We start from the raw sequence: 15,067 nt of genomic DNA, 5'->3' as shown, positions 1-15,067 counted from the left end.
GAACGGTTATGTTATGTGCCTGTAAAGCTCCATTGAGACATTGCATGTGACGTGTGTGATTAACCCCCCCACCCTCCCCAAACACACACACACACACACACACACACACACAGGCACACACACGCGCACACACATGCACACAGAGAATCTGTAATAACAGGTTTCCACGTCTTGCACTTTTGTTGTTATTTCAAATAAGAAGAGTGCTGACATAGTCACTTGATTCATCGCTTAGTCGTTTGCTAGAAATCAATTTATTATTTTGATAAATGATGAATAGTTTCTGTTCAGTGGAGAAACCATTTGCTGCCACAGCATGTTTCTGATTTTTATCAATAACATCAAGAAGTTTTTTTTGTCTGCTGGTCAGTCAAAAAAAAAAAGTCATTTTAAGACATTACTTTAGCTTTTCTTCTTCTGATTCCAACAATTTCCAATGAATCCAATGATGTAGCTGTAGTGTAGACTAAAGGTTATAGACTCTGATTGGCATGTGGTCCTTCTCCTGTCTGTCCAGTTTTGTGCTTTACTCATCCGATCACACCCTTACCCACACGCACACACACATGAATATACACGACACGAGCGGCAGGTGTCAACTGAACACACCCTGAGACTTCAGCGCAGGTATGCAGGTGTGTTTCTACAGTACTTCGCATGTTGAACTGTGCCACACTCGGACTGTATAGCTGTAGCTGAGAGGGCTCAGTATTACGGCTCAAGTCCTCTTGGTGACGCTCTGCTGACATCACTGATATTCCCCACTCAGCTCCTCGCATCAGACACACGGAGCTCCGCCGACTCTCTCTCTCTCTCTCTCCCTCTCACACACACACACACTCTCCGTCCACACTTTGTTTCCCTGTAGCTCCGCTCGTCTTGACCAACACGCACCATCACACACACAGAAGCCAGCTGCGGGCTACCTGTGCGCACTGCGGCCGGCCCACACTGGGAGGGGTTTGACTCTTCCAGTCATTAACACGTTCAGAGGAGGACTGAGAGAAACTGTCCAGACTGAAGAGAGGGACAAACACGCAGACACAGAAGGGGGAAAGAAAAGCCGCAACTTGGCTCGTTTCAACCCGGCTCGCGTGAACTGAACTCGGAAGTTTCTCGGCTGATCGGGAGAAGGAATAATTTGGAGCCCGGTTACCCCACATAGCGCTGTTGTGGATATTTACGTCCACCTTTCTCTCCTGTTTAGAAGAATGGCGAGAGATTACGCAGCGCGCTGCCCGGTCTCTCCGGTGAGAAACACTTGGCTGGTGGCGGCAGCGATCCTCCTCGCGGCTCAAGGTAAGACTAAACGACTCGAGCTGTGTTTGATAACCTCTGAAGCTTGTTCAGTTTACCGCCCCTCGCGCGCCCTGATCGGGGGACACTTCCAAGCCGCGTCGCTGGCGTCCTGGGAGCGCTGCTTGTTTCACTGTGTCACGTCCCCTCCTCTCTCTCTGGCTGGTGGTCGGTGGACAGTCAGACCTGTTGTAAAAGTTTATTATCGAAGCACTCTTCCAGAACTGTGTTTGGAGTTTCAGTACGCCATGACACGCAAGGTGTGGCTCTCCTGGTTTGTGGTTTTTGTCCTAATTCCTCGCAGCTTCAGACGGCAGGTGACTGCGCAGGGAACCTAATCCTCTCTGAGCCTCTACAAACCCTTCCAACACAGTTGACCTGTAATCTGTGTTTACCTGTTGGAAAAGTGTAACGTAGGGAAATGGGGGGGGCGCAATCACAACCGCAGGTCTGATTACTAACCATCAGTATAATGGCAGAAATTGCTCCTCATTCTCCAGTGCAACAGGGTGGTGATGGGGAAACTGTCGTACGTCGCTTATTGTCTGTATATCTTGACAGTTAAGACCATATCCTTGATTTTAAAGTGGAAACACGTTGTCGGCAGGAAATTGTGAATTGCTCGACCCCTACTCTTCAGGTGGCCCTTATCAAAAGCCCTTGATGAATATGCACAGTAATCCTATAATAAAATGCAGGGAAATATGGCAGTACTTATACTCAGTAGGGAATAATAAATCCCTACTGGAGGAGACAATTTAACATCTGTTCTTTCAATACACACACACATACACACACACACACACACACACACACACATACACACACACACACACATACATATACATACATACATATATATATATATATACATACATACACACAAATACCATAAATGATCAAGGTTACAGAGCAAGACTGATATCTGAATTTTAGAATCAAAAATGATATTGGGCCAACATCATACCACTCCCCCTCCTTTTTTTGGTAACATTAACATTTTAGATGACTTGTTGACATTTACGCATTGTAGATAAGAATTAAACAAACATTTAAAACTTGAATTAAGCAAAAGAAGGTTCAAAAACAACTTATAACCATTTCTATTTGCATATCTGCCAGTATACGCAGACACAGATAGATCTGTGATAAGCCAATATTGGCTGATGTTATCGTCCTGATGATATTCCAGTCGAGCTTTAAGGTAAAGTTGCTGTCAAATGATGCAATTAAAATGCAAGACTCCGTATGAATATATATGGTAATAGCTTAGGAGATGAAAGCACCTACGTTTATGTCAGTTACTTGCTTTTTTTTGAGCAACACAGAATGCAAAATGTACCCAAAACCCTGTTGCAGCAGTCTAGCCTAGTAGTTTAGGTGGGGATTGTAATACATCATAAAGTTTAAATGGTGACAGATAAGCACCATTGTGCAGTAAATGACCATAAATGCCATAGATAAGGTTACTGTGAACTCATGATTAAGTGACGCAGACTCTTAAGGGCGATATTGAGGAAATATTACAGAGATGACAAACGAAAAGATATAAATAAACTTGCTAGTGATTACCATAGCAACACTTTACGTCCTTAATAAGAACATTAGAGTGATAGATAGGGAGATAATCATAACCACAAGCTATGATAACATCACTAAAATGCACTGCTGAGTAACGCAGACGTGCTTCAACTCCCAACAGAAACAATTTTCTGAATTCCCCCCCCCCCCCCTTTCAACTGGGACCAACTACAAAATTCATAACAGCGAGCAGTCAGGCAACAGTGATCGGCATAAAAATCTATGAGCCTGCTCTGTCAGCATGAATCTGTCAGCCTGTTGTTTTCACCTGAGTGTAACTAGTATCATCTGTCAGAGCTGTCCCCAAAATTGTCACCAAGGAATAAGAAGATGGGTCATTATGGAGCCGGGAGATATGTCGTCGTCTTGTGTGTTGACACGCCTTGGAGACATGCCTGAGAGATCAAAGCAAATGGGAGGGCAAGTTATTTCAAGGCCATGAGCCGCAGAGCCCTCCGTTGCATTTTGCCGTAGCATCTGTTGCATAATACAGTAGGCGACAATGTGAACTGTTATTTTTACTGACTGTACAAGGCGAGGGGAAGATTTAATCTTGATTGGAATTCGCTTTGTAATGACATTCTTTATGTCCATGAATTAACCGAGCAATGTAAGCCAAGAGAACAGGAAAACTCCAGTGTAATAACACAGAAATGAAGAGCACGGTGCTGGAGACCCCGGCGCTGTAAGGCATATAGCACAGGTTGGCGTGAGGATGACAGATACTCAGCTGAGACTCTGCTACATTAGGCCTGTATTGTTGAAAAGCTGTCAGATTGTCATGACAGTATCCCCACAGGTTATGAATTAATTTGAACACGCAGCAACACAACTGTCTTGTCAGAGGAAAAACCTTCCACAGTCACATTTCAGCTACTTAAACGGTGATTTCCTGGCACCGAAAGGTAAAATGTGCTTGATCATACAAGATCGTCCTGGCATGTATAACACTTTTCAGGGAACGGTTGAAGGCGGGGTTGTGTGTGTGTGTGTGAGAAGATTGATGAGCTCTGATTTTTTTTTTTTTTTAATAAATGAGTGTTCATGAACAAAAGAGTCAACTGCAGTGGTGAAACTTTAACCATGATGTATAAACAACCAAGCTAATATCAATGTGCAGCTATGATAATAAGTCACTTCAAGTGTCCTCCCCCCTCCCAGTGCTCGTCTCTAGAGATGCACCGACTCCACTATTTTAGTCTTGATACTGATACTGATACCTGGGCTTTGGGCATCGGCCGATACCGAGTATTAATCCGATACCAGCGTTTAATTAATAAGCTGTATGCCTCACTGTGTGGAAGAGGAAGAGGATCATTCTTTTATGTGTAAGGCAACATCAGGCTTGACTTAAACATTACTTCTCTAACTTTGTAAAACAAAACGGAACAAATAAATACATAGATATAAATTTCCTGAAATGTTATTTGTGATTAAAATAAGAAGCAACCAGCGATTTGGTAAAAGATATTCATAATTAACAGGAATTACAATTCAAGGGTGAACCTTTTTAAATGCAGCTACAAATTGGTCAGGAAATTAAAATTCCAGTATAAAAACGATACAGCTGCAGCAAATGAGAACAAAATGTAAATATCAAACCACAATTAAGTCACAAACTAGTGCAGATTCACACAATTAGTACACACAAGCAACTTTGTAAAAACAAAACATCCAAAAGAAACAGGAATCCAAATTCTTTTTAAACGTAATTAAGTTGGTTGTGTTATATTTTGCAGTGCCGCCGCCAACCCTTGACACATTAGCTTTGCAGATATTGCAAGTAGCCGTGAACTCATTTGCGTAGCAAGCGTGAAATACCTGCAAACAGCGGACACTTTGTTGTTAGCTCCCTCCTTCTTATGACGTAGTACGCACACGTAGACGTAAACATAGAATTGAATTAAAGCCAATTATACCCAATCCAGCTATTTGAGTCGGTATCGGACCGATATCTGATATCAGTTTCGGACTGGTGCATCCGAGGCCCGACCCTGTGCTGAAATGTCAGTGATGATGAGCTCCTCTTGACGGCTTGGTGGAGACGAAGGGCTGATTAGCTTATCACTTGGAGAGCAGGTGGCCAATGATTATCATCCTGAGAGCAGCGCAGCCTGATTATCGAGAGCTTTTATTAATGACTCATTTTCTGCCCTTGCATTACGCCATATTGCTGTTTTGTTGTTTGCATATTTGGGTAGCCAGTGCAGTGGCTCTGGTATAGATTAGTGTTTGGTTTCTTCCCATTTAGGAAACCACTTGAGAAGGCTGTGATGATGAAGAAGCCTTGGAAGCAATAATTAACCTGAGTTAGTATCTTTTTAAACCCCAAATAACTAACTGCTTTAGCCTTCCATGAGGGGGGAAGCAGGCACATTTTATATTAATAAAATATACACTGGTGTAGTATCTGCTTAATTTAAAATATCAGTTTTACTGTTGTAATTATGAAGCATAAATAACTTTTAAACTAGCATAGAATTCAACACATTCATCCGTGAGCTGCCCGGTAAAGCCAGTTGTGTGCTTTTTGGCCTTTGGGCTGGAGCACAATTATTTTAATTTTTCTCTGTGCAGAATGTTTTAGTTGATTAATTATTGGAACAAGCCTAGAGGCTGAAAATCGACCATTATTTCAAAAGCAAAGGGCAGTTTAAATAAAAATGCCAGTCATTTTCTCAGTTTAACTAACGGATTTTTTTCATTTTGCATAAATCCTATTTCAACCCCCACACAGTCTACCTGAACCCCGAGGTTGGAAATGATTTGGAGCCTCCGCCACCTTTAAAAACCAGTCTGTGGCACAGATGTTCCAGCCCCCATTGTGGCTGATGGCAGATAGACTAAATGTCAAGGAGTGTGTCTCTGGAGAAGTGATCTTTGTGTGTATGTGTGTGTGTGTGTGTGTGGAGAGGGTTGCAGGAGGAGTGGTTGTCATTGTTGCCTTGAGAGTTGATCATAGGTATCATCATTGAATTGAAATGTCAATGACAGTGTGAAGCAGCTGGATGCTTGCAAGAATCTATTTGTAGGGGCTTAATGATATGTTTTAGTGTATATAGTGTCTTTTTTTGAAGGCTTGTTTATAAGAAACTTTTGCAAACTGCTTTTAAATTGCACTTTCCTGAAAGGTTTGAGTGTTTTAGAGGGGACATATGCATATTTCTGGGGCTTTACTGGTATATCTTTGCATGATTTACAGTTTGAAAACTCTTATTTATCATATACCGGTCCTTTATGCAGACCCTCTGTGTGAAACAGGTTGTTTTAGCTCCTGTCTCTTTAAGACTCTCCTCCTGATGATATAGTAGTAGGATTTCTTTTTCTCATTCTTTGCTCAAAATGTCAACTCCTCAAGTACATCTATACAGGTTTGAGCGGAAATCCAATCCGGAATATATAAGCGAACAACATAAATAACCCATGAAGTTAACCTTTGCATCAAAGACTGCAGCCATACGTGGGCATGCACATACGATCTGATGTCAGTTAAATGGGAAAATAGAAGCAGAACAGGCTGAAGTCCTGGCTTTTGTCTTTCATGTAGGGTTTTTACATATGTTTTGGAACTTTGACTATGTTTAACATAGACATCTGACATTATAACAGTAATGAAATGACAGAAAATCACCAAAAAACATGATATGACCCCTCTTGAAGACACAAAATATCTTGGAAACACAGTACTATAATCACAACAAAAAATGCAATAAAATATGAAAAAGCAAGGGTCCAAGTCATCCATGCTGAATATAATGATGTTTATTCAATGGCATCATGAAATAATGATTTCGCCTCTTAATCCAAGAGCCACCACATTAAAAAAAAAACAACAAAAAAACACCAAGCTGCTGTGTGAACCAAAAATAAGCTGTTTTGGGTTCTGAACGGCAGTTAAAGGCGCTTTGGCCCCAGACTCAAATGTCAATGACTCTTCCTGGTGAGACATGGGGTGATAATCATCCCCTCGAGAGCAGGCCCGCTGATGCTTATTGAGAGCTTATTAATGACTCACACCAACACAAACTGCATAGTAATGCTTGGCTACTGCTAGTGTCGGAGCCAATCTGTTTTTCATTGTTTGGGTTGTCGTGTGTCTCTCTCTCTCGAGAGCGGCGATTTTTGGTGACTCTCACCCAGAAAAGCCCGCTATCAAGCCCTGCTGCTGCTGAGAGAATAGCTTTTCCTCTTAATTACAGCCTTTTCTCCGATTAATTGACCAACTCGCTCATGTTGTTGCATCACATTGTGCACTGTGATTTGTTTGCCTGCATTAAATTTAAGTTTGTCTTTTTTTTTTTATTTTCGCCCGTGGGGTTTTTTTTATTGATCATGGAATAAAATGTTAATGACTTCCCACAATTCTTTGAGGGCCGATGAGCGATGGACTGCTAACTTTTATATTGCAGGGTCTTGCATAATGCTGTTTGCTTGTTTCTTTACAATCAAAATAGATTCTTAATGCTCTTATTTCTAAAATCTCCACTTCAGCCCTTGCGGCCAGAGGTAGAGGTTGGGTTGGTAGGGCAGTTTCAGAGATTTTGAACTGGTTGTCATGGATACTGCTTTTGTGGATGAGACAATTTCACATCCCTTTGTTGTGCAACCATGTGCGGTGTGTGTATTTCTTTGTGTGGACCTTTTTTTTTTTTTTTTTTTAAAGAAGCTAGCTTTAATTAGGGGGAAGAGGTTGGACTCCGGGTTGCTGTAATAAGCTCCATCAGTCCGGCTTGCTGAGTGTCCAGGAAGCAGGTTTTAATTCATCACTCTGTCTGCCAAGAGCCAGCAAGCATGTGTCTGCACTTGGTCAGCGTTTTTTTTCTTTTCATTCCACTCCTAAAGAAATGGGTTACTAAGCAAATTCCAGATCACATTTCTAGGAATAAACCGTATCATGGATAACACCTTGGCATTCCTTAGTGATTCTTTAGCAAACAGGTGTCAGTGGGAAGAGGGATTACTGAGAGTAGCAACAGGAACGGGGCCATGAATCACAATGAAGCTGATCCAAGGATGGTCAGAGGAAGGTTTTTTTTTTAACTTTCAGCTTTCAGGGTCCATTCAGCTTTCACTGTGTCATGAATGGCTTTGCAGATCGCTCTTAAATTCACGCCTGAGCACTCTATCTCAAACATACAAACACTGTCAATGTGGCCACCCTCCCTGGTTTGACTTTTACCACCATGCAGAGTAAAGAAAACTTCCAGCCAGCCTTTCATGCCCGGCTCCATTTCTCATTTTCCCCCATTCTTTTATTCACCCCTTTTCTTTCTTGCTCAGTCTTATTCTTCCGCACTCTCTTTCGCTGTCATTCTTTTGCTCACGACCCTATTTTCAGCCGCCCTGGCTGGCTGCCGTTTTGTGGCGGCTCCCAAGTGGGGGCCCTTTTGTTGAAACAGCTTTTGGTGGAATTAAAAAGGGTGCCAGTACATCCCCCCCTCCCTCCTCCCCTGTGTCCCTCCCTTCTCCCTCCTCTCTCCGTCCACTCTGCTGCTCTGAGTTCATCTAGGCCTCATTGTTTAGAAAAGAGAGGGAGGGAGAGGGGGGTAAAAGGGAGAGAGGGGGGAAATTCAAAAGTGTGAAAATGTTTAGACAACCAACCCTGCTATGTCTCCTAGTCTGTCCTGAGCTCACCCGTCCCACAGACCACAGCCACATGAGACTTTTTGTCCCCCTTCTTTCAGGTGTTATGGTAATAAAGTGGTAGCCATGGGTATTACAGTCATAGTGATGATGTCTAAGCCTTCTCTAACATGTTGGACCTTTTAAATCCAATCAAAATCAACCGTTGTGTAATTCAAATGAAATCAAAGTGATCTGACATCCAATAAAATCTGATTATGAATTGTGTGTGTTTGTTTGCCTAACTGCACGTCCCAACTGCTGTCTTTGCTGGCTTACTGTACGTTACGGAGGTACCAGGCTAGGCTAGCTAGCTAACAAAGTGAATGAGCCATCGGCTAAGCCTACAGTGTCCTTGGTTGATAGGTTATTCTCAGAGTGAAACACATAAGGGTCTGTATCAACAGGAGCCAGGATGCTCCCTTGAGTCAAACATTTTTAGTCACTCATTGGCAGCCCACTGCGCTAAAAAAAGCTGCTACCATTTTGATCTGTAAGTACCCTGATGAGAAGAGGGAATGCATTTCTTACCATATTTTAGATGCACAAAAACGGTCGGCTAGGCTGAGATTGAAAGGAAGTCGATGTGAAAAAGTTCACTAGCTTATACGTCAACCAAAGCCGGATGTCCCCCCACTCATTCCTGTGCCACTGACCATAGCCAGTGGTGTCCATCCTCCCCTCCTAAACATTATACACACTAAAAACATTAGTTACCTTACCCCGAGCGGTGGAGACATGAGGTTGGCATCAGAGGAGCGGAGGCTGCGGGAAGGAATGTGGTGGCGGAGCAGCAGGTCGGTGAGGTAGGAAAATGAAAATTGCTTTTACTGTCTTGTGTGTGGGAGTGCAGGGATAGGTCAGGCTGTGATGTGACTTGGTGACATTTCCCGTGGTACCCATGTGGGCAATTAATAACCGCAGTAACATTGTTTGCTTCGCTTGTATCATTATGGAGCCTTTAGGCAGGGTTTTTATTCCTACAGAGAGAATTGAAGTTGACAGCCTTGCTCAAATTATGTGCTGCATTTACTGAAACCTGACCATGCTTGGCAGAAATTCTTTTAAAAAAGTGTGAAATACATCAATGCTAACTATAGCAGGTTCCCAAAGACATGAGAGCAGGATGCAAGGTACTGCCAATAAAAAGTGTCATTGGCATTGCTAATAAGATGCAGACCCTAAGTGCCAATTTTCATTTTAGGCTCTTATGGCTACTTGATTTATATACTGTTAACAATACAGCCAGGTCCATTTAGGACTACTTCATCCATCCGATTGCAACAGATTCTTTTTGAGTTCATGTTTTTGTTGACAAAAATGGAGAAAATATTCAGTTTAATACAATCTAGTACCACATCATAATCAGGTACATCCTCCAGAATGGCAATTAACACTTATCTGGCACAGTCTCAACCTGAGCAAGTAGCATTTAATGCAGTGCTGTTGTATTGGATTGCATTAGACTGTAGAGGTGTTGATTTTTTTTTTCCTGTATTTGAAAAAAACATTTTGAAGTACCATTCTGTCAAAAGGATGTCGTTTTTTTCGTTGAATTTGTGTAACAGATGAGATGAAAGCGTCATAAGAGTCATTGTCGGTGCTTTGTGTAGGCAGAGTACTCAGATGGGGCCACTTCACGCATCTACACAAACATGTTTACATGTGTTTTTCCCATTTAGCGAAATAAACCAAGGTTCAGTAGGTTTGAGGCAGCAGATTTACCTCAGTTTGAGCCTGGAAAATCCCTGCACAAGTTTATATGTATGCTATTGGCCCCACACACACACACACACACACACACACACACAAACGTCAGGTAGGAGACACTGTACGTTTTTAAACCCACTGCTAAGTATCATCAACTGCCATCGTTTCGGTGGCTTTTTGTCAGTTTGAATTGGTCATATCCTGTTCTGTTCTGGGTGATTGGTTGAATAGTGAAGGCTTTTTCATTCCTGGGGATGTACAAGTCACTGAAGGCCAATAAGATAAAAAAGTCAATTTCCTGCCCTGGTTCAAGTGCTAACACTTGAAAGGCCAGGCCATTGTCAATTGTTTTCAAATGTGCCTGGGACTATTCCCAGAACCCCTTTCTTTACAAACCTTTCGTAACAGATATTAATAATCATGCCAGGAAATAAGTTATTTATAGTATAACTTCTATAACCCCCTCCTGTTCTGACAGCTTTTTGGCCTTCATCTTTGACTCCCAAGAACTATTACGCTTTCTAATATTCTGCTGCAAAATGCGAACCTGCTCTACATTATGTGAAATTCAAAACACTCAAAGAAACAAAGCATGGAAAGTGGAGAATCTTAATGTTTTTTTTTTTTGGAATGAATGAAGAAACTCAACACCTCACTGTAGTAATGCAAATGAAATTGGGAAAGAATAGAGAGAGAGCATTGATTTATCTCTGCTTCCCCCGTCCATAAATAACCGTCCTGCTCTGTGTAGCCTGGAGACTGTTAGCAACAAGTTGTGGAGGTCAGCATATAGCCGGCTCACAGAGAGGGAGTTAAAACGAAACAGGCCTAAAGATTAGGATTTGTGTGCAGCTAACAGTCTGGCTCTTCTCTCACCTCCGTTAGCATCCTTGGCTGCTTCAATATCACCGAAATTGACTGCATCGCCTCTCCGTGCACGTGTGTGTGTGTCGATGGCAAGCGTCTTGATCGACTGTGTTCGCTTTGACAGTGTTGTTTCTCATTTGCATAACGCAAGCTAACATCTCTCCCCCCCCTCACCCTGTTCACAAGTGACTACTGTTCACACAGCAGCACATTTCTATGCAAGTCACATGCACATTAAAAAGAGAATACCGGTGTCATTTAGAGTTACAGCCCATTTACTACCGCCTCCGTCTAGTGTACGTTTCCCCCCAATCATTCAGGAATGCATGCCATATGTAATTAGATCATTTTTTGTCATTTTCAATATACAAGCTGTGGTTATTTCAAACCTGTCTTGAAATGAACGGCTGTCCTGGCAAACAAAGCAGCCAAATGTAAAAAAAGACATGGATGTCACAATCAAGTTTGTCAGACCGCGTGTTTTCAGGGATTATTTCCTGTCGTGACTGACAGAAAAGAGATTTGTAAAAAAAGAACCAAAAAAAAAAAATTGTCCACTATTATAGTAACAATGGTTCCTGTCGGCCTTCATTTAAAGGAACTGAAAGTTCAGTGAGAAGTCACTGAATGAGTGCACTGATATGAAAACTGTCCATTCTGAGAGATTTAAACAATTCACAAATAAAACAGACAAACTTTGACACAGGAAGCTATTAAATAGCTTTTGAAAATGGAGAAGAATGAATGGAAGCAAATACAGGATTGTGTTTGCAGGCACCAACATAGACAGGAAATAGAAAAGAACAACACAGGCCTATGGCACAAACCGAACTTCTTGATGTTTTAGCCCTGATTTTCTAAAAAAAAAGTCTCTTAATCTTTCCACACTGTATTTCTGAATTTAGACAACATTTTTTTAATAAGAGGATATATAATATATAGAGGTGTAATGGTACATGTACCCTCATCCCAAACCGGTGCATGCAGCACGAAGAATACGCTCTGTAACCCTAACAATATATAGAGTTGTACCTCAGATGTTTTGGCGGCGCACCACTCAGCTGTAGCATGGAGAGGGGTCTACCTGCAGTCTGCACCACTACTACACTACCTCTGACTGATATATTATTATATATGACATCATTAGATCATTAACACTGAAGCATAAGTGTGTAAGTAGCATGTTACTGTTGTAGCTGCTGGTGGTGGAGCTAGTATTGAGCTACTTTATATACAGTTAGACTGTAAATCAGCATAAAACAGCTGTCAGCAGGTGTCCTGACTCCTTGCTATAAACAGAAAGCTTGTTTTCCTTTTCCACTGCAGGACAACTCAACAGTTTCAGTAACAGTTTCCAGTTCGGCATAACTGAACAGTTTCAGTAACAGCCTCCACTGTTATACAACTGAACAGTTTCAGTAACAGTTTTGGGCAGTGAGTTATTGTTGAATGTTCACATTTTTCAAAGTAAAAGACTAAAATATTATTTTCTACCTTTATTTTTGTCCTTGATGTACTGAAATTGTACCAAACCATGACCCCAAAACCGAGGTTCATACCGAACCATGAATTTTGTGTACCATTACACCCCTAATAATATGCATTTACAGAAATATATTCTCTAATATAAAGAAAAACAATTTTATCTTTTAAAAATTAAGCTTAGACGTTTTGTGCGCATACCTCTAATGGTAACTAGCCTTACAGGGGACGTACTATGTCTGTTGTTTATATACCATTATGACGCTTGGTGTCCATGTCAAACATGGTCAAAGTTCCAAAACTTGAAGTGAATGTATATAAAAATGCCTGCAAGACAAAAGCCAGGGTTTCAGCCATTGTTTGCTTTGTCCACTCTCATATTTCAGAGCAGATTTGTGCTTGAACATGTACTGACGTATTTGAGAAGTTTATATTTCAGGTAAAGAACAAGAAGAAGAATTCTACAGCTATTGTTTGTTTATTTGTTTGTTTGTTTGTTCACATCGGGGAGGGGGTGGTCTTAAAGAGACAGAAGCTAAAACAGCCTTTTTCAGACAGAGGCTGAACTATGGGGCTGCATAAAGTTGATGTCAACACCTGTTCTTCTACCTACTGGACAGTAGCTGATGTACACCAGGCTGGTTGTACATTACTGGACTTGGACATGAATGTAAAAATGTAAGTTGCCCTGGAATAAAGCGGTGTTATGTTGCTTAGACCAGGGTTATGCCAGGCTACTCAAACCCAAGATGTCCCCAAGTGCCTACAACCTCACATGGAAATACTCTAGTCGTCAAGTGACTCATTCTGTCTTCATTTACTCATAGTTTAACCACAAAGTCAGCACACATCCGAACCGTACACAGACACAGATGTACAGACAGGTTGCCCCCCCCCCCCCCCCCATCCCTCACCTCATCCCGCCGACCGCCGCTAAACCTGATTAATTGCTTTCGTATCCCTCGCTAATTCAGCTGTTGATTTAGTGATTCACCGCGACATCTGCAGCACAATGCTTTTGTCTTTTATCTCTTTCTTCTCTATCTCGACACCGCACCGCAACCACCGCTCTTCACCCCCCCCGAAAAACACCCCCTTCTCTTTAACTCCTGACTCTCCCGTCTCTAATCTAAAGCGAGGGGTCACCTCTTTACTCATGCGACGCGTGGAGTGGATTTTCTCTCGTGAATCCGAAATTGAGTTTTTCAGACACAAAAGGTTGATGTTCTTTTTGACATTAAACTATTCATTATGCCAGACAGATGCAGACACCTGGTCTTTTGGCAAACGGCGACGGACGTTTTCATTTGCATGATAGAAATACATAATTCTTTCTAAACGCGGGATTTTCTATTTTCTTCCTTTTTAATAGTATATCATTGTCAAATGACTTGAGATATTGCCTGGTGCTTTTCTATAGGCCCTGTGGGCTTTCTTCTCACTGCTCCGCTCATTTCATTATTTCTCCTCCCTGCTGCTTTTGATGCGAACACTTACCTGTCAGTCATCCAGAAGTATCTTTGGCTTGGTTTCCCTTTTTTTTTTTTTTTTTTATATACAAGAGAATTGAGTCCAAGTCCTCCTCAGTCAGACCCAGTGAATGTGCGAAACAGATTAGCGAGGCTTCTGCTTGTAAATATCTACAGCTGAACATCTGTCATCCTTGTAACTGCTGTGTGTCATTGTCTGCACCGTGTGGTTCAGGGTAAATGTGTGGTCAGATTTCCCAAAACAAAAGACCTGTATTTATTGTGTTTTGTGTATGGTGATTAAAATGATTCACATTTCTCGGAATGAGCCTCAGTAGTGTAATTATGATTAATTTCTGAATAATAAGGAGGTCCAGATTGCAGCATTTTACTGGAAAAAAAGTAGTACTGATCAGCATTCAGTTGGACTGTGTGTGTGTGTGTGTGTGTGTGTGTGTGTGTGTGTGTGTGTAGATCTGTTTCTGTCTGTCACAGTGACTCATATCCTCCCCCATCACACAGTCCATCGTGGCTTTGTCACTAACAGAGGGAGCTTGTCAGTGCACATGCACACACACACCGAACCATCTCTGTGACATCTATTCCCTTTAAGTCTCCTCTCCTCTCCTCTCTCCTCTTCCTCTCCTCTCCTCTTCCTCTCCTCTCCTCTTCACACACTGAAATATTGGAAATGGATCAAAGCCAAATGGCACAGGGATTAAACAGCTCACATGTCAAAACCCCAAGGAATCATTAATGACACAAAGTTCTCTTCAGTGGCTCAAAAATTCATTTACAGATGATAACCATCATACCACCATAAATCCTGAAGAGAAAATGTTTGAAAAGATGATATTTTACAGGCTTTCCCAGTTTTAAAATGACAAGGAACGGCGTGGTTTCACTACCTCAGCGTTTCCTCCAACCTGATCGAGGACTTAATCACATTCACCGGTGCGGAAACCCTACTTCACTTTGTCAAGTCGTTATTATAGAAAAAGAACACTAACGAACTAAAGGGCTTAAACTGAAGAACAGAA

At 41.8% G+C, this 15,067-nt stretch overlaps 1 protein-coding gene across 3 annotated transcripts in view; it reads left to right on the top strand.

The window, feature by feature from the left end:
* The first annotated feature begins 291 nt into the window (after nucleotides 1-291).
* The window catches only part of pvrl2l (PVR cell adhesion molecule related 2 like), a 297,229-nt gene continuing 282,453 nt past the window's right edge, over nucleotides 292-15,067 (top strand). Inside the window, exon 1 of one of the 3 annotated variants that reach the window (XM_044334963.1) lies at nucleotides 292-1,299. In XM_044334963.1, coding sequence (XP_044190898.1) covers nucleotides 1,212-1,299 — 88 coding nt within the window. In that variant the 5' untranslated portion in view covers nucleotides 292-1,211. The remainder of the gene's footprint in view (nucleotides 1,300-15,067) is intronic. The other 2 variants (XM_044334965.1, XM_044334964.1) reach the window with 2 other exon arrangements.

Source organism: Thunnus albacares, chromosome 19 (genome assembly GCF_914725855.1).
Source record: "Thunnus albacares chromosome 19, fThuAlb1.1, whole genome shotgun sequence".
Classification (NCBI taxonomy): domain Eukaryota; kingdom Metazoa; phylum Chordata; class Actinopteri; order Scombriformes; family Scombridae; genus Thunnus; species Thunnus albacares.
Note: the sequence above shows the minus strand (reverse complement) of the source record. Positions and strands in the feature narration are given on the sequence as shown.